The sequence below is a fragment of the Aplidium turbinatum genome, chromosome 13, assembly GCF_918807975.1.
Source record: "Aplidium turbinatum chromosome 13, kaAplTurb1.1, whole genome shotgun sequence".
NCBI lineage: Eukaryota > Metazoa > Chordata > Ascidiacea > Aplousobranchia > Polyclinidae > Aplidium > Aplidium turbinatum.
In genome coordinates this window covers 18,640,190-18,660,745 of record NC_137484.1, presented here as the reverse complement: position 1 = coordinate 18,660,745, position 20,556 = coordinate 18,640,190, and the positions used below count along the sequence as shown (strand labels likewise).

General features: G+C 37.6%; 1 protein-coding gene across 1 annotated transcript; it reads left to right on the top strand.

Moving 5' to 3' along the window:
* Nucleotides 1-18,518: 18,518 nt before the first annotated feature.
* On the top strand, nucleotides 18,519-20,251 carry LOC145781706 (adenylyltransferase and sulfurtransferase MOCS3-like). The gene has a single exon (XM_082593376.1). It carries the CDS (start codon nucleotides 18,519-18,521, stop codon nucleotides 19,866-19,868), a length of 1,350 nt encoding a protein of 449 aa, XP_082449502.1. The 3' UTR covers nucleotides 19,869-20,251.
* Nucleotides 20,252-20,556: the final 305 nt, after the last annotated feature.

The following is a 20,556-nucleotide window of genomic DNA, read 5'->3' as shown; positions in this document are numbered from 1 at the left end:
TGGTGCACATCCCTGGAAAGGTAATTTAATACTAAATCCGATGCATGTAAAATTTAAGTGGCACGTGTTGCGGATTATAGTTTTATTCGAAGGTGTTTGGAGTGGTGTCTATTATGCAAAAATCGTATTATTTTAATGTTTGTTGTAAGTGTATCCTCCTGCATCTTTGAAGCGTTCTGCTGGGAGTTCCTTCCAAATGCCGACCTATTGGTGCACATCCCTGGAAAGGTAATTTAATACTGAATCCGATGCATGTAAAATTTAAGTGGCACGTGTTGCGGATTATAGTTTTATTTGAAGATGTTTGGAGTGGTGTCTATTACGCAAAAATCGTATTATTTTCTTGAATATCGTAAATGTATCCTCCTGCATCTTTGAAGCGTTCTGCTGGGAGTTCCTTCCAAATGCCGACCTATTGGTGCACATCCCTGGAAAGGTAATTTAATACTGAATCCGATGCATGTAAAATTTAAGTGGCACGTGTTGCGGATTATAGTTTTATTCGAAGATGTTTGGAGTGGTGTTTATTACGCAAAAATCGTATTATTTTAATGTTTATCGTAAATATATGCTCCATCTTTGAAGCGTTCTGCTGGGAGTTCCTTCCAAATGCCGACCTATTGGTGCACATCCCTGGAAAGGTAATTTAATACTGAATCCGATGCATGTAAAATTTAAGTGGCACGTGTTGCGGATTATAGTTTTATTCGAAGATGTTTGGAGTGGTGTCAATTATGCAAAAATCGTATTATTTTCTTGAATATCGTAAATGTATCCTCCTGCATCTTTGAAGCGTTTGCTGGGAGTTCCTTCCAAATGCCGACCTATTGGTGCTCATCCCTGGAAAGGTAATTTAATACTGAATCCGATGCATGTAAAATTTAAGTGGCACGTGTTGCGGATTATAGTTTTATTCGAAGATGTTTGGAGTGGTGTCTATTATGCAAAAATCGTATTATTTTCTTGAATATCGTAAATGTATCCTCCTGCATCTTTGAAGCGTTTTGCTGGGAGTTCCTTCCAAATGCCGACCTATTGGTGCACATCCCTGGAAAGGTAATTTAATACTGAATCCGATGCATGTAAAATTTAAGTGGCACGTGTTGCGGATTATAGGTTTATTTGAAGATGTTTGGAGTGGTGTCTATTATGCAAAAATCGTATTATTTTAATGTTTATCGTAAATATATGCTCCATCTTTGAAGCGTTCTGCTGGGAGTTTCTTCCAAATGCCGACCTATTGGTGCCCATCCCTGGAAAGGTAATTTAATACTAAATCCGATGCATGTAAAATTTAAGTGGCACGTGTTGCGGATTATAGTTTTATTCGAAGATGTTTGGAGTGGTGTCTATTACGCAAAAATCGTATTATTTTCTTGAATATCGTAAATGTATCCTCCTGCATCTTTGAAGCGTTCTGCTGGAAGTTCCTTCCAAATGCCGACCTATTGGTGCACATCCCTGGAAAGGTAATTTAATACTGAATCCGATGCATGTAAAATTTAAGTGGCACGTGTTGCGGATTATAGTTTTATTCGAAGATGTTTGGAGTGGTGTTTATTACGCAAAAATCGTATTATTTTAATGTTTATCGTAAATATATGCTCCATCTTTGAAGCGTTCTGCTGGGAGTTCCTTCCAAATGCCGACCTATTGGTGCACATCCCTGGAAAGGTAATTTAATACTAAATCCGATGCATGTAAAATTTAAGTGGCACGTGTTGCGGATTATAGTTTATTCGAAGGTGTTTGGAGTGGTGTCTATTATGCAAAAATCGTATTATTTTAATGTTTTTTGTAAGTGTATCCTCCTGCATCTTTGAAGCGTTCTGCTGGGAGTTCCTTCCAAATGCCGACCTATTGGTGCACATCCCTGGAAAGGTAATTTAATACTGAATCCGATGCATGTAAAATTTAAGTGGCACGTGTTGCGGATTATAGTTTTATTCGAAGATGTTTGGAGTGGTGTCTATTACGCAAAAATCGTATTATTTTCTTGAATATCGTAAATGTATCCTCCTGCATCTTTGAAGCGTTCTGCTGAGAGTTCCTTCCAAATGCCGACCTATTGGTGCACATCCCTGGAAAGGTAATTTAATACTGAATCCGATTCATGTAAAATTTAAGTGGCACGTGTTGCGGATTATAGTTTTATTCGAAGATGTTTGGAGTGGTGTCTATTATGCAAAAATCGTATTATTTTAATGTTTATCGTAAATATTTGCTCCATCTTTGAAGCGTTCTGCTGGGAGTTCCTTCCAAATGCCGACCTATTGGTGCACATCCCTGGAAAGGTAATTTAATACTGAATTCGATGCATGTAAAATTTAAGTGGCACGTGTTGCGGATTATAGTTTTATTCGAAGGTGTTTGGAGTGGTGTCTATTATGCAAAAATCGTATTATTTTAATGTTTGTTGTAAATGTATCCTCCTGCATCTTTGAAGCGTTCTGCTGGGAGTTCCTTCCAAATGCCGACCTATTGGTGCACATCCCTGGAAAGGTAATTTAATACTGAATCCGATGCATGTAAAATTTAAGTGGCACGTGTTGCGGATTATAGTTTTATTCGAAGATGTTGGGAGTGGTTTCTATTACGCAAAAATCGTATTATTTTAATGTTTATCGTAAATATATGCTCCATCTTTGAAGCGTTCTGCTGGGAGTTCCTTCCAAATGCCGACCTATTGGTACACATCCCTGGAAAGGTAATTTAATACTGAATCCGATGCATGTAAAATTTAAGTGGCACGTGTTGCGGATTATAGTTTTATTCGAAGGTGTTTGGAGTGGTGTCTATTATGCAAAAATCGTATTATTTTAATGTTTGTTGTAAATGTATCCTCCTGCATCTTTGAAGCGTTCTGCTGGGAGTTCCTTCCAAATGCCGACCTATTGGTGCACATCCCTGGAAAGGTAATTTAATACTGAATCCGATGCATGTAAAATTTAAGTGGCACGTGTTGCGGATTATAGTTTTATTTGAAGATGTTTGGAGTGGTGTTTATTATGCAAAAATCGTATTATTTTCTTGAATATCGTAAATGTATCCTCCTGCATCTTTGAAGCGTTTTGCTGGGAGTTCCTTCCAAATGCCGACCTATTGGTGCACATCCCTGGAAAGGTAATTTAATACTGAATCCGATGCATGTAAAATTTAAGTGGCACGTGTTGCGGATTATAGTTTTATTCGAAGATGTTTGGAGTGGTGTCAATTATGCAAAAATCGTATTATTTTCTTGAATATCGTAAATGTATCCTCCTGCATTTTTGAAGCGTTTGCTGGGAGTTCCTTCCAAATGCCGACCTATTGGTGCTCATCCCTGGAAAGGTAATTTAATACTGAATCCGATGCATGTAAAATTTAAGTGGCACGTGTTGCGGATTATAGTTTTACTCGAAGATGTTTGGAGTGGTGTCTATTATGCAAAAATCGTATTATTTTCTTGAATATCGTAAATGTATCCTCCTGCATCTTTGAAGCGTTTTGCTGGGAGTTCCTTCCAAATGCCGACCTATTGGTGCACATCCCTGAAAAGGTAATTTAATACTGAATCCGATGCATGTAAAATTTAAGTGGCACGTGTTGCGGATTATAGTTTTATTTGAAGATGTTTGGAGTGGTGTCTATTATGCAAAAATCGTATTATTTTAATGTTTATCGTAAATATATGCTCCATCTTTGAAGCGTTCTGCTGGGAGTTCCTTCCAAATGCCGACCTATTGGTGCACATCCCTGGAAAGGTAATTTAATACTGAATTCGATGCATGTAAAATTTAAGTGGCACGTGTTGCGGATTATAGTTTTATTCGAAGGTGTTTGGAGTGGTGTCTATTATGCAAAAATCGTATTATTTTAATGTTTGTTGTAAATGTATCCTCCTGCATCTTTGAAGCGTTCTGCTGGGAGTTCCTTCCAAATGCCGACCTATTGGTGCACATCCCTGGAAAGGTAATTTAATACTGAATCCGATTCATGTAAAATTTAAGTGGCACGTGTTGCGGATTATAGTTTTATTCGAAGATGTTTGGAGTGGTGTCTATTATGCAAAAATCGTATTATTTTAATGTTTATCGTAAATATTTGCTCCATCTTTGAAGCGTTCTGCTGGGAGTTCCTTCCAAATGCCGACCTATTGGTGCACATCCCTGGAAAGGTAATTTAATACTGAATTCGATGCATGTAAAATTTAAGTGGCACGTGTTGCGGATTATAGTTTTATTCGAAGGTGTTTGGAGTGGTGTCTATTATGCAAAAATCGTATTATTTTAATGTTTGTTGTAAATGTATCCTCCTGCATCTTTGAAGCGTTCTGCTGGGAGTTCCTTCCAAATGCCGACCTATTGGTGCACATCCCTGGAAAGGTAATTTAATACTGAATCCGATGCATGTAAAATTTAAGTGGCACGTGTTGCGGATTATAGTTTTATTCGAAGATGTTGGGAGTGGTGTCTATTACGCAAAAATCGTATTATTTTAATGTTTATCGTAAATATATGCTCCATCTTTGAAGCGTTCTGCTGGGAGTTCCTTCCAAATGCCGACCTATTGGTACACATCCCTGGAAAGGTAATTTAATACTGAATCCGATGCATGTAAAATTTAAGTGGCACGTGTTGCGGATTATAGTTTTATTCGAAGGTGTTTGGAGTGGTGTCTATTATGCAAAAATCGTATTATTTTAATGTTTGTTGTAAATGTATCCTCCTGCATCTTTGAAGCGTTCTGCTGGGAGTTCCTTCCAAATGCCGACCTATTGGTGCACATCCCTGGAAAGGTAATTTAATACTGAATCCGATGCATGTAAAATTTAAGTGGCACGTGTTGCGGATTATAGTTTTATTTGAAGATGTTTGGAGTGGTGTTTATTATGCAAAAATCGTATTATTTTCTTGAATATCGTAAATGTATCCTCCTGCATCTTTGAAGCGTTTTGCTGGGAGTTCCTTCCAAATGCCGACCTATTGGTGCACATCCCTGGAAAGGTAATTTAATACTGAATCCGATGCATGTAAAATTTAAGTGGCACGTGTTGCGGATTATAGTTTTATTTGAAGATGTTTGGAGTGGTGTCAATTATGCAAAAATCGTATTATTTTCTTGAATATCGTAAATGTATCCTCCTGCATTTTTGAAGCGTTTGCTGGGAGTTCCTTCCAAATGCCGACCTATTGGTGCTCATCCCTGGAAAAGTAATTTAATACTGAATCCGATGCATGTAAAATTTAAGTGGCACGTGTTGCGGATTATAGTTTTACTCGAAGATGTTTGGAGTGGTGTCTATTATGCAAAAATCGTATTATTTTCTTGAATATCGTAAATGTATCCTCCTGCATCTTTGAAGCGTTTTGCTGGGAGTTCCTTCCAAATGCCGACCTATTGGTGCACATCCCTGAAAAGGTAATTTAATACTGAATCCGATGCATGTAAAATTTAAGTGGCACGTGTTGCGGATTATAGTTTTATTTGAAGATGTTTGGAGTGGTGTCTATTATGCAAAAATCGTATTATTTTAATGTTTATCGTAAATATATGCTCCATCTTTGAAGCGTTCTGCTGGGAGTTCCTTCCAAATGCCGACCTATTGGTGCACATCCCTGGAAAGGTAATTTAATACTGAATTCGATGCATGTAAAATTTAAGTGGCACGTGTTGCGGATTATAGTTTTATTCGAAGGTGTTTGGAGTGGTGTCTATTATGCAAAAATCGTATTATTTTAATGTTTGTTGTAAATGTATCCTCCTGCATCTTTGAAGCGTTCTGCTGGGAGTTCCTTCCAAATGCCGACCTATTGGTGCACATCCCTGGAAAGGTAATTTAATACTGAATCCGATTCATGTAAAATTTAAGTGGCACGTGTTGCGAATTATAGTTTTATTCGAAGATGTTTGGAGTGGTGTCTATTATGCAAAAATCGTATTATTTTCTTGAATATCGTAAATCTATCTTCCTGCATCTTTGAAGCGTTCTGCTGGGAGTTCCTTCCAAATGCCGACCTATTGGTGCACATCCCTGGAAAGGTAATTTAATACTGAATCCGATGCATGTAAAATTTAAGTGGCACGTGTTGCGGATTATAGTTTTATTTGAAGGTGTTTGGAGTGGTGTCTACTATGCAAAAATCGTATTATTTTAATGTTTGTTGTAAGTGTATCCTCCTGCATCTTTGAAGCGTTCTGCTGGGAGTTCCTTCTAAATGCCGACCTATTGGTGCACATCCCTGGAAAGGTAATTTAATACTGAATCCGATGCATGTAAAATTTAAGTGGCACGTGTTGCGGATTATAGTTTTATTCGAAGGTGTTTGGAGTGGTGTCTATTATGCAAAAATCGTATTATTTTAATGTTTATCGTAAATATTTGCTCCATCTTTGAAGCGTTCTGCTGGGAGTTCCTTCCAAATGCCGACCTATTGGTGCACATCCCTGGAAAGGTAATTTAATACTGAATCCGATGCATGTAAAATTTAAGTGGCACGTGTTGCGGATTATAGTTTTATTCGAAGATGTTTGGAGTGGTGTCTATTATGCAAAAATCGTATTATTTTCTTGAATATCGTAAATGTATCCTCCTGCATATTTGAAGCGTTCTGCTGGGAGTTCCTTCCAAATGCCGACCTATTGGTGCACATCCCTGGAAAGGTAATTTAATACTGAATCCGATGCATGTAAAATTTAAGTGGCACGTGTTGCGGATTATAGTTTTATTCGAAGATGTTTGGAGTGGTGTCTATTACGCAAAAATCGTATTATTTTAATGTTTGTCGTAAATATATGCTCCATCTTTGAAGCGTTCTGCTGGGAGTTCCTTCCAAATGCCGACCTATTGGTGCTCATCCCTGGAAAGGTAATTTAATACTGAATCCGATGCATGTAAAATTTAAGTGGCACGTGTTGCGGATTATAGTTTTATTCGAAGATGTTTGGAGTGGTGTCTATTATGCAAAAATCGTATTATTTTCTTGAATATCGTAAATGTATCCTCCTGCATCTTTGAAGCGTTTTGCTGGGAGTTCCTTCCAAATGCCGACCTATTGGTGCACATCCCTGGAAAGGTAATTTAATACTGAATCCGATGCATGTAAAATTTAAGTGGCACGTGTTGCGGATTATAGTTTTATTTGAAGATGTTTGGAGTGGTGTCTATTATGCAAAAATCGTATTATTTTAATGTTTATCGTAAATATTTCCTCCATCTTTGAAGCGTTCTGCTGGGAGTTCCTTCCAAATGCCGACCTATTGGTGCACATCCCTGGAAAGGTAATTTAATACTGAATTCGATGCATGTAAAATTTAAGTGGCACGTGTTGCGGATTATAGTTTTATTCGAAGGTGTTTGGAGTGGTGTCTATTATGCAAAAATCGTATTATTTTAATGTTTGTTGTAAATGTATCCTCCTGCATCTTTGAAGCGTTCTGCTGGGAGTTCCTTCCAAATGCCGACCTATTGGTGCACATCCCTGGAAAGGTAATTTAATACTGAATCCGATTCATGTAAAATTTAAGTGGCACGTGTTGCGAATTATAGTTTTATTCGAAGATGTTTGGAGTGGTGTCTATTATGCAAAAATCGTATTATTTTCTTGAATATCGTAAATCTATCCTCCTGCATCTTTGAAGCGTTCTGCTGGGAGTTCCTTCCAAATGCCGACCTATTGGTGCACATCCCTGGAAAGGTAATTTAATACTGAATCCGATGCATGTAAAATTTAAGTGGCACGTGTTGCGGATTATAGTTTTATTCGAAGGTGTTTGGAGTGGTGTCTATTATGCAAAAATCGTATTATTTTAATGTTTATCGTAAATATTTGCTCCATCTTTGAAGCGTTCTGCTGGGAGTTCCTTCCAAATGCCGACCTATTGGTGCACATCCCTGGAAAGGTAATTTAATACTGAATCCGATGCATGTAAAATTTAAGTGGCACGTGTTGCGGATTATAGTTTTATTCGAAGATGTTTGGAGTGGTGTCTATTATGCAAAAATCGTATTATTTTCTTGAATATCGTAAATGTATCCTCCTGCATCTTTGAAGCGTTCTGCTGGGAGTTCCTTCCAAATGCCGACCTATTGGTGCACATCCCTGGAAAGGTAATTTAATACTGAATCCGATGCATGTAAAATTTAAGTGGCACGTGTTGCGGATTATAGTTTTATTCGAAGATGTTTGGAGTGGTGTCTATTACGCAAAAATCGTATTATTTTAATGTTTGTCGTAAATATATGCTCCATCTTTGAAGCGTTCTGCTGGGAGTTCCTTCCAAATGCCGACCTATTGGTACACATCCCTGGAAAGGTAATTTAATACTGAATCCGATGCATGTAAAATTTAAGTGGCACGTGTTGCGGATTATAGTTTTATTCGAAGGTGTTTGGAGTGGTGTCTATTATGCAAAAATCGTATTATTTTAATGTTTGTTGTAAATGTATCCTCCTGCATCTTTGAAGCGTTCTGCTGGGAGTTCCTTCCAAATGCCGACCTATTGGTGCACATCCCTGGAAAGGTAATTTAATACTGAATCCGATGCATGTAAAATTTAAGTGGCACGTGTTGCGGATTATAGTTTTATTTGAAGATGTTTGGAGTGGTGTTTATTATGCAAAAATCGTATTATTTTCTTGAATATCGTAAATGTATCCTCTTGCATCTTTGAAGCGTTCTGCTGGGAGTTGCTTCTAAATGCCGACCTATTGGTGCACATCCCTGGAAAGGTAATTTAATACTGAATCCGATGCATGTAAAATTTAAGTGGCACGTGTTGCGGATTATAGTTTTATTCGAAGGTGTTTGGAGTGGTGTCTATTATGCAAAAATCGTATTATTTTAATGTTTATCGTAAATATTTGCTCCATCTTTGAAGCGTTCTGCTGGGAGTTCCTTCCAAATGCCGACCTATTGGTGCACATCCCTGGAAAGGTAATTTAATACTGAATCCGATGCATGTAAAATTTAAGTGGCACGTGTTGCGGATTATAGTTTTATTCGAAGATGTTTGGAGTGGTGTCTATTACGCAAAAATCGTATTATTTTCTTGAATATCGTAAATGTATCCTCCTGCATCTTTGAAGCGTTCTGCTGGGAGTTCCTTCCAAATGCCGACCTATTGGTGCACATCCCTGGAAAGGTAATTTAATACTGAATCCGATGCATGTAAAATTTAAGTGGCACGTGTTGCGGATTATAGTTTTATTCGAAGATGTTTGGAGTGGTGTCTATTACGCAAAAATCGTATTATTTTAATGTTTATCGTAAATATATGCTCCATCTTTGAAGCGTTCTGCTGGGAGTTCCTTCCAAATGCCGACCTATTGGTGCACATCCCTGGAAAGGTAATTTAATACTGAATCCGATGCATGTAAAATTTAAGTGGCACGTGTTGCGGATTATAGTTTTATTCGTAGATCGTTCGAAGGTATGTCATGTCGCATTTTGTGCCTCCCACTTATTCACGGATAACTTTTTTAGGCGGAAAGCGGAAAAATTATTCTGCCAGAATGACGGTGGTGGATGCCAGAGCTTGGTTTTTCCACCTAGATCTGGGTTTTTTTTACCACATCTGGGTTTTGAGTTTTTTTTTTCAAATTTAGGTAAATCTAGGTTTTTTTGGTTTTTAACTTTGTACAAAGCTTGCACGGTATTAAGGCACTGGGAACCTCGCTAAATGGTCCACACTGCAACACAAAAATGATAGACAGTGGCTATTTGACCGGCGCCGGTCTTTGAATCTGAAACACTATTTGACCGTCATTACGTCATTGTCCAGTCACTTTTTTTCTTTTTCTCTTTCAAAGCAAAAGACGAGAAGCGCGCATATAAGTTCTGAATCCAACCATTTTATTCAACTCGTTGCGTGGCGCGTGTGGTACGTCGCCGCTTCCTATTCTAGAGGGACTGATTTCGATACTACCCAGAAGCGTTCTTTTTTTTTAACTAAATTTTGACCCAAAGTGCATTTTTGTAGTCAATTTTTGATTTGAGTTGTATTACATTTACATACCATTACCATTTTTTTGAAAGAAGCATTGTATATAACTAACTTGTTGAGAGCAAAAATGTATTGCTTCGTTCGGCAAACACGGTCACATCAATCAATCATTTTATTTTTCGTCATTAACGCGTCCGGGATGAAAAAGATACTAACTACAAATATCGATATAGACCTACCAGCACGTTAATGAACGGGAAAAGGTGGCAAAACCTTGAAAAGTTTAAAACGTGCCTGAATTGAAAAATTATATAGGCTATATACCGTATCAGTAGTTACCGTAGCAGTTAGCACGGCCACAATTGGAAAATTACCCAGAGAAATTCTCAAATTCCAGCAAATTAAAAAAACTCTAACCTTATTACTCACATTTGAAAAGACATAAAAAATAATTAAAAACTGACTACAAAAATGTACTTCGTGTCAAAATTTAGTTTAAAAAAAATAATAAAAAAAAGAACGCTTCCTGGTAGTATCGAACTCAGTCCCTCTAGAGTCGGAGGCGGCGACGTATTGCACGCGCCACATAATAACGAGTTGAATGAGATGGTTGGATTTAGAACTTATATGCGCTTCTCGTCTTTTGCTTTGAAAGAGAAAAAGAAAAAGTGACTGTAGTGTATAGTGACGTCATGACCGGTCAAATAGTGTTTCAGATTCAAAGACCGGCGCCGGTCAAATAGCCACTGCCTTAGGTAAATCTAGGTTTTTTTGGTTTTTAACTTTGTACAAAGCTTGCACGGTATTAAGGCACTGGGAACCTCGCTAAATGGTCCACACTGCAACACAAAAATGATAAGGTAACATAATGTTTTTTGCATCAGCTACTGTAGTTAGTCAGTGAGGTACAGCTGGTACCTATACAGTAGTCTAGTGAGTTGTTGTGAGCAGGTTTTAATTGATACATATATTTGTCATCATTTATTACGCTTCTCAGGGGTATTGGTATTAGGCTGCGTAAGCTATAAGACTCAAATACGACTGTAAGTGTAGACCTAATGTTATAAACTTAACTGAACTCTTCTACAGTACCGGTATTCTTAGAAAAATGAGTGATGAAAGTGAAACACCCAAAAAGAAGCAAAATTTGAAAAGGACTGGCTAAAAGTACTTGAATTCAAAGATTGGTTGCAAATGAAAGAAGATGCTTCAAATAAAATCAACAGTTATTGTAAATGTTGCAAAGCCATACTAAAAAATGCTAATAAATCAATGTTATCTCACAGCCAGACTGAAAAGCACAAACAAAACTACAGTGCTGCAAAGTCTCATGTGAAAATCAATACCTTTTTAACACAAAATTTAGTCACGCAGTCAGATCAAATTGCCAAAGCAGAAGCATTGCTTGCTGGTCATTTTTCTGAGCATCATGTACCATTCACTCACATTAATCATCTTGTTGATGTTTGTAGGAAAGCATTTCCTGATAGTGCAATTGCAAAAAAAATAGATATGAAACGCACCAAGCTTTCATACACTATCCAAGATGGTTTAGCTTACTATGAAAAGTTGGCTATTGATGATATATGTCGAAATCAAAAGTTTTCCATAATTATTGATGAAAGCACTGACATTTCTGTTAGGCTACTCAAGTTTTGGCTATTGTAGTACGATACTTTGACCAAAATAAAATGGATGTTGTTGATGCCCTTTATTGATGTTGATGCCCTTTATTGATGTTGTTGTAAATGGATGTTGTTGATGCCCCATACTGTATAATTATATATACGTGTTATTATTTGCAGCTTTCTAAGGCTTCGGTGTAATGATTTAAGGTGGTGCTAAAAGCATATGTAGGTTTTTTACCTGCTTTACTACATATTTTTTGGACCTGGGTTTTTTTTGCCTCATCTGGGTTTTTTTTAGCACACAATCTAAGTTTATTGGAAATGTGTCGCTGGCATCCCTGGTGCTCTCACTTTTAGGGATTTAGTTCCAAATTGGAACTTTTAGCCTTTTTTAGGGACACATCTAGGGATTTTGATGATCTAGGGATTTTTTAGGGATTTTTCGCAATTTCTTGCAGATCGTATTGTATAATTTGCTAATCAGTAAATTCTGTTTTGTTTCATTTTACCGTATGTGATATGAATGTGATTTTTGAAATCATGTCACCATCACTTGTTTCCTTGTGGTCAGTGGCCTGTTTGTTTCTTTTTTCGCCACTATTCACCAGAAGAAGAAGTTCTTTTATTTTGCATCATCAGCACATGCGAAAAAACAATACAAGATTACAATGTGAGCTAGGTTGTTTGCTGATGACGATGGGAGTGACAGAAGGACCGAACTGGTCATCGAGTCTGCCACACCCGAGTGGTGTCATGGCTTATTTAAAATGGAACGGTGTCGAAGTTGAACGCAAATATTGATTGATTGATATATTGATTGATTTGATTGATAGATATATATTATATACAACATAAAAAAACAATACACATACGAAATTTAGCAGTGCGATATACAAAAAAAACAAAAAAAAAACAGATCTACTAGAAATGATGCAAAAATACAAAATGGCATATACAATATACATACAACACAGCATACTGGTAAGACAAAAGCGAATATACAGTAATTAGCGAGATACGGTGAGAATAAGTAGAAGCAGTTTGATGGTACTATAGGCTATCAGTTACTTATACTCAGACATTAAGTGCAGTTTTAATTTTTTAGAAAACATACTAATTGTTTGAAATTTTCTTAGATACGGTAAGGTTTGCTTTTAGACTAGTGGCCCAGGGTTGACCAGCAGCACCACTATACCAGGTGTTTATTAAGTTGCCTTATCGCCAGTGAACACATGCCACAAAGTGCACCAATGTTGTGAGGCAAGGAACTGATTTATTTTCGCTAAGAAACTGATATGTATGTTAATAAAGACAAAATTCAGCATCTTACCGGATGAAACTACGGATGTTAAACATCCGCAAAACAACTGGGCATTGTTGTAGTCTTTTGTGATGTCGAAGGTATGTTGGCTTGGTTGGTTTTGAATCTTTATCCACGGACTGACAAAGCCTTGATTGGTTATTCCTGGTAGTTTCGCATTCTGGTACTTGTAGAGGCTCTTGACACAGGGCCGGTTACCGAGATTAGCAGAGTGAAGTTTTCCGATTGTTGAAGTGTTGTTACCGGGGAATTATTCCATTCACTAGGTGCCGCTGAATGGAAAGCAGTCTCGAAATACATTGCTCAAGCACACACCCCGAGAGTCGAATAAGCGCCAGGTGATCTTGAGCCCTGCGCGTAACCACTGAGCTAATGGGGCGGACAATGTGTGTGTATGTGTGTTAAAACCCAGTTCCTTGACCTTGGAGAAGTTAATAACAGCACAGCAAAAGGCATATACAGTAGTGCAATCAAGCAGTCACTGAATGACAAAGGCATACCAATGTGCAACATTGTCGGATACACATCTGACACTGCTAAGTAATTTTTGGCAGCAACAGTGTAGTTGCCTTATTAAAGAGAGACTATCCTGATGTTGTGACAATGAAGTGTAGCTGTCATATGATACATTTGTGTGCATCATATTATATGCATGCCGAATTAAAAATAGTGTTGAAACGATTGAATGAAAGGAAATGCGGTGGGCTACCTTTCATTTGAAATCCAATATAACGCGCTAATTATGTTTAGGGATTTTTCATGCCATCTAGGGATTTTTTGACATAGCTTTAGGGATTTTCTGGTTTTCATTTGTGAGAGCCCTGCCGCAGTAACCTCTGCTCTGGTCTGAAGTCTGGACCGATACACCTGGAAGAAGCTCAGGTGGCCCATGCTTGGTCGCCGGAAATATAAAGGAGCTGAGAGGCCAGATATGATATAAAGAGTCACTGTGCAAATCAAATATGTGTTTAAGACTGTCTAAAATAATTGAACACCCCAAAAAATGGCCACTGTATTTCATTGACCTTTTCCATTACATTTCCTGCTTGTGCCTGACAATGAATATTAAGTGGTACAAATACCGCAGTTGCACCATCAGAATTTTGTTGCAATAACAGTAGAATTTTTATTGCTTAATTTATCAATTTTTTTTTGTTATCAACTTATCATACTTATACTTCTCTGTCATGTAGGCTACATTCAAACCATTGCATATGGAAGTTACGGTAGGTGTCTAATCTGGGTGCAACCTAATTCGTACCATAAACAATTCGTACCATCATTTCGTACCTTGAAAAGACCGAGAAAAAAAATTAAAAAAGCCGAAGTTGCTGATTGCAGTTTCCGCAAACATTTTAAAAGGGTTAGGGTGTTTCCTCAAACAAACAAACTGAAAAGATCGAGCAAAAAAACTAGAACAAAGCCGAAGTCGCTGATCGTAGTTTCCGTTTTTTCGCAAACATTTTAAAATTTCCGGTATTGATCCTAAGAGTTTGCCGAAGTCTCTGATCGCAGTTCCGCAAAACATTTTATAAAGGTTAGGATACGGTTGATTGGAATTTCCGCAAACATTTTAAAATTTCTGGTAATAATTCTAAGAGTTTTTGTTTTTTTTTGCAAGAAATTTTAAAATGTTTTCGGAAACTGCGATTAGCGACTTCAGCTTTTTTTAATTTTTTCTCTCGATCTTTTCAAGGTACGAACTGACGGTACGAATTGTTGGATGCAACCTAGTTCGTACCATGAACAGTTCGGACCGTCAGTTCGTACCTTGAAAAGATTGAGAGAAAAAATTAAAAAAAGCCGAAGTCGCTGATCGCAGTTTCCGCAATCATTTTCCCCCTAAAAAGATCAAGAAAAAAAATAGCTCAAAACCGAAGTCCGCTGATCGCAGTTTTCGCAAACATTTTTCCGCAGTTTCCACTAACCCTAATTCTAACCATAGAGTAATCTATGCTCTAACCCTTGCTGATCGCAGTTTCCACAAACATTTTTCCGCAGTTTCCGCTAACCTTTGCCCTAACTATAGAGTAATCTATGCTCTAACCCTTGCTGATCGCAGTTTCCGCAAACATTTTTCCGTAGTTTCCGCTAACCGCACTTTTCGCTTACCCTAACTCTAACCACAGAGTAATCTATGCTCTAACCCTCGAGTTTGTTTCAAATTGTTTGTGGAAACTCCGATCAGCGACTTCGGCTTTGTGCTATTAAACTGCAATCAGTGACTTCGGCTTTTTTAATTTTTTCTCTCGATTTTTTCAGGGAACGAACTGACTGTACGAATGGTTCAAGGTACGAACTAGGTTGCACCCCGAATTGTTCATGGTACGAATTAGGTTGCATCCATCTAATCCAATATCATTAGGCCTACTTACAGTATCTGTATTTATCAACATATCTCAAACTTCTTTCATTAACTTTCTATTTTGCTGGTAATTGGTAAAAATCTTCCTGAATGAAATCCCCCGGGTATATATAAATATCCCCCAATAAACATTTGTCCTTTTAAAAAAGTATCTCCTCACTAAAACTCTTTTAAGAAAATTTTAATTTGGTTTCACATCATGGTCTGTTTATACGGATGCAACCTAGTTCGTACCCTGAACAGTTCGGACCCTCAGTTCGTACCCTAAAAAGATCGAAAGAAAAAATTAAAAAAGCGGAAGTCGCTGATCGCAGTTTCCGCAAACATTTTAAAATTTTCCCCCTGAAAAGATCGAGAAAAAGATAGCACAAAGCCGAAGTCGCTGATCGCAGTTTCCGCTAACCTTAACCATAGGCTAATCTATGCTATTGCTCTAACCCTCGCTGATCGCAGTTTTCGCAAACATTTTCCGTAGATTCCGCTAACCGCAGTTTCCGCTAACCTTTACCCTAGCTCTAACCATAGATTAATCTATGCTCTAACCCTAACCCTCGCTGATCGCAGTTTCCGAAAACATTTTTCCGCAGTTTCCGCTAACCTTTACCCTAGCTCTAACCATAGATTAATCTATGCTCTAACCCTCGCTGATCGCAGTTTCCGCAAACATTTTTCCGCAGTTTCCGCTAACCTTTACCCTAACCCTAACTATAGAGCAATCTATGCTCTAACCCTAACCCTCGCTGATCGCAGTTTCCGCAAACATTTTTCAGCAGTTTTGCTAACCGCAGTTTCGGCTAACCCTAACTCTAATCATCGAGTAATCTATGCTCTGCTCTAACCCTCGCTGATCGCAGTTTCCGCAAATATTTTTCCGCATTTCCGCGGTTTCCGCTAACCCTAACCCTCGAGTTTGTTTGCGGAAACTCCGATCAGCGACTTCGGCTTTGTGCTATTAAACTGCGATCAGCGACTTCGGCTTTTTTTAATTTTTTCTCTCGATCTTTTCAGGGTACGAACTGAGGGTCCGAACTGTTCAGGGTACGAACTAGGTTGCACCCGTTTATACTACCAAAAAATAAATATTTTGTATGGACTTGTAAAAATTGGCATTTTGCTGCTTTCAGCTTTGTGTTGCTGCATCTGTGATTAAAGTGTAGCCTACCCGGAATGGCCCGTTTCGGTGAGTCCGATTCGGTGAGTCCGATCCCTTAACGGGGGATTTTTTCAATTTTTTTTTTAATTATCGGGTACTGTAGCCTAATTATCATTGCCGTTTTAGGGTTAGAGGTTTGGGGTTAGGGTTAGAGGTTAGGAACTCACCGAATCAGACTCACCGAATCGGACTCACCGAATAGTAGCAGACCCTAGCCTACCAGGGTCTATATGTAGTTGATTGTCACAAGGGGTAAAAAATAAAAGGATCATAATTGTTATCTTGTATTGGTGTTATTTCTGATGTGGTGTTTTTTAAGTCTGTTTACATGCTCAAAGTTTCATTACAGGTGTGAGTTTAATTGGCCTAAAATATACTACAAATTAATATATATATATTGGCTTACTAATATAGTAAATGTAATCTTCTATTAAACTGTGTGCTAAAGCCTTGTGGATGCGACCCAGTTCGTACCCTGAACAGTTCGTACCCTGAAAAGATCAAGGAGAAAAAATTTAAAAAAGCCGAAGTTGCTGATTGCAGTTTCCGCAAACAAACAAAAACTGTTAGGATCCTTACCGGAAATTTTAAAATGTTTGCGGAAACTCCGATCAACCCTAACCCTTTTAAAATGTTTGCGGAAACTGCAATCACGACTTAGCCATAACTCTTAGGATCATTACTGGAAATTTTTAAATATTTGCGGAAACTGCGGAAAAACGGTTGTATTTTTTTCTCTCGATCTTTTCAGTTTGTTTGTTCGCGGAAACTCTGATCAGCGACTTCGGCTTTTTTAATTTTTTTTCTCTTGATTGTTTCCTAACCCTAACCCCTTTTAAAATGTTTACGGAAACTGCGATCAGCGACTTCGGCAAACTCTTAGGATCATTACTAGAAATTTTAAAATGTTTGCAGAAACTGCGGGAAAACGGAAACTACGATCATCGACTTCGGCTTTGTTCTATTTTTTTCTCTCGATCTTTTTAGTTTGTTTGTTTGCGGAAACTCCGATCAGCAACTTTGGCTATTTTTAATTTTTTCTTCTCAATCTTTTCCTAACCCTAAACCCTAACCCTTTTAAAATGTTTGCTGAAACTGCGATCAGCAACTTCGGCAAACTCTTAGGATTTTAGTACCGGCAAACTCTTAGGACCGGAAATTTTAAAATGTTTGTGGAAAAACGGAAACTCCGATCAGCGACTTCGGCTGTGTGCTATTTTTTTCTTGATCTTTTCAGGGGGAAAATTTTTAAATGTTTTTGGAAACTGCGATCAGCGACTTCGGCTTTTTTTAATCTTTTCTCTCGATGTTTCGATGTCAGGGTACAAACTGAGGGTACGAACTGTTCAGGGTACGAACTGGGTTGCACCCAAGCCTTGTTACACTGCTTGAAACACAATATTTCGACATGCAATTTGCTTTGATTGTAGTTATAGTAGCCTGTTAAAAATTGTGAACTTGTAATTTTAATATTTAAATTAAAATAATTTTGAAGTTGTTGAGTGGGATTAGCTTAAATTGTTTTTTGTTTTGTTTTTTTCATGTTAAAAAACTGAAATACAAATACCTATATACTACGTAATTTATGTGTTTGAGTTGGGCCAGATGGCATCATGTTGCAGTAGTAATCCAGTTTTAATCGGGTGACACCTCGTTACTGAGGGTGGCTGGATATTTCAAAATTGACTGTTTCATATACCAGGGCTTTGGAACCGGTTTAAACATAAAACTGCTCCAGCTCCTGAGCTTTCTTTTATCAGAGCATAGCTCCAGCTTCGGCTTCTGAGCTCTCTTATACCACTGCTCCAGCTCCATTACCATATTTTTTCGAATAAATTTAAAGTCTCTTGAAATAACAGACGCACAACAATTATCTATTTGTGATGGGTTCCTGTTAAATTATGTGAAATCAGCCAATAGCATCTCATTGAATTAATTGGAGCTGGAGCAGTCTATCAAAAAATTGGCTCCGGTTCCAGCTCCACTTGAATTTTGCATACTGCTCCGGCTTCTTTTGAAAATGCTAAGCTCCGGGGCTCCAGCTTAGAAGCTCTGTTATACACATGTTGGCTACCGGTACTTTTTTTAAGCAATACCAAGTTGTCTAAGTTTTATTTAATGATTAAGATGGCTGACTTGCATTTAAATGGGAACAAAAAGAAAGATGATCTTCTGGATCAAGAATCGGTCTTTCGATACAGTCGTCAGTTGATCATGCCAGAGATTGGGGTTAAAGGGCAACTTGCCCTGATCAATAGTTCTATTTTGATCATAGGAGCCGGTGGCCTTGGGTGTCCAGCCATTCAATATTTAGTGGCTGCTGGTGTAGGAAGGATTGGAATTGTGGACTATGATGAAGCAGAATTAAGCAATTTGCACAGGCAAATTCTTCATACTGAAGAAAGAGTGAAGAAAAGAATTCACAAAGCAACTTCTGCTGCAATTGCCGCTAATCAGTTAAATTCTCATGTAAAAGTAGAAGAATTTCACGTGCAGTTGGACCATAAAAATGCCTTAGACATAATTTCTCAATTTGATGTTGTTCTTGATGCTACAGACAATGTTCCTTCTCGTTATCTTATTAGTGATATGTGTGTTATTGCCAACAAGCCCCTTGTTTCTGGCAGCGCACTGAGATGGGAGGGACAATTAACTATTTATCACTATAAGTTAAAAGATGATGAAGATTATGGGCCATGTTACCGATGCTTATACCCAAATCCGCCATTGCCAGAAACTGTTACCAACTGTTCAGATGGTGGTGTTTTAGGTGTTATCCCTGGTATTATTGGCTGTATTCAATCTTTAGAAGCCATAAAAATTATTATTGGAGCTGAACCTTCTTACCACAAAAAGCTACTTGTATTTGACGGACTTAGTGGGACATTCAGAAATATCAGATTAAGAGGCCAGCAATTAAACTGCCCTGCTTGCGGTACTGAACCAAGTATTACTATAAACAATATTCCTGATTATGAGAAGTTTTGCGGAATGGCAGCCAGTGATAAATGCATGACTTTAAAACTTCTACCCAATGAACAACGAATGACTGTTTTTGAGTACAAGAGTAAATTTGTGGATGCAAAACTTCCTCATGTCTTAGTAGATGTAAGACAAGCTGTTGAAATGGACATTTGCAGTTTACCTAACACTACAAACTTACCAATAAAAGTGCTTGAATGTTTTAAGGCACAAAGCAACAGAATAAAACAAGATGGGTCGAAACAACTCTTGCCTACAGAAAATGACACCTTTAAATCACTTTGTGTAGCCATTAAGAATGCATCCACAAGATTAAACAATTCAACTAAACCTGTTCCTATCATTGTCGTCTGCAAGCAAGGTAATGACTCTCAAAAAGCTGTTGAAATACTGAAGACCTTTGTTGAGTTTGAAGGTCCAGTTGAAATAAAAGATTTGATAGGGGGATTAATGAGTTGGGCTGCAAACATTGACAGTACACTGTATCGTTACTAAAAATATTATTGATTTTTTTACTGCCAGCACTAGCCTACTGCCAATAAGTAAGCATTTAGATATTTCACCAAACTTTTTACAACAACACATCAGGGCAATCATAAAAATGTTGTGATAGACAATTTTTATTACACAATTTTAATCTGATTAACGCTTCTTTAGTTATCGTAGTAGCATGCTTGTGGCTCATTCGGCTTGAACCTTGCACACCTGTTTTAGAAAACAGCATTAGAGTAATTGTAATACTTCCAACTCCAATACCTGCTGATTGCTGATGATTTTAAAATTGTATTGTTGATGAAAAATATTTAATATTGATCAAACAATGAAAACTATTAATACTGTACTACAAAAAGTGCTCAATGCTAAGCAAAAAAGCAAAGTAGAGCGAATTTAATCAAATATAGTTATTTCGATCTAAACCCTTGACAGCCTGTTTCACCTAAAGGAGGATCATCAGAAGGTCCTTATTCAAATATAATCTATTTCAAATAGATTAATAGGACTTTTTGATGGACTTCTTTACTCAAAGAGGACCTTCTGATGATCCTCCTTTAGGTGAAACAGGCTGTCAGGGGTTTAGATAGTATTTAACTATATTTAATTTTCATTTAATATTGATCAAAAATATAAGCTGTCTCCAAATCTAAATGCTAAAATGATGACAAATAAAAAGCTTATAATATAT

Bases quoted from the DNA above. Each gene is read 5' to 3' on its own strand.
- LOC145781706 (XM_082593376.1), top strand. From the start codon at position 18,519: ATGGCTGACTTGCATTTAAATGGGAACAAAAAGAAAGATGATCTTCTG.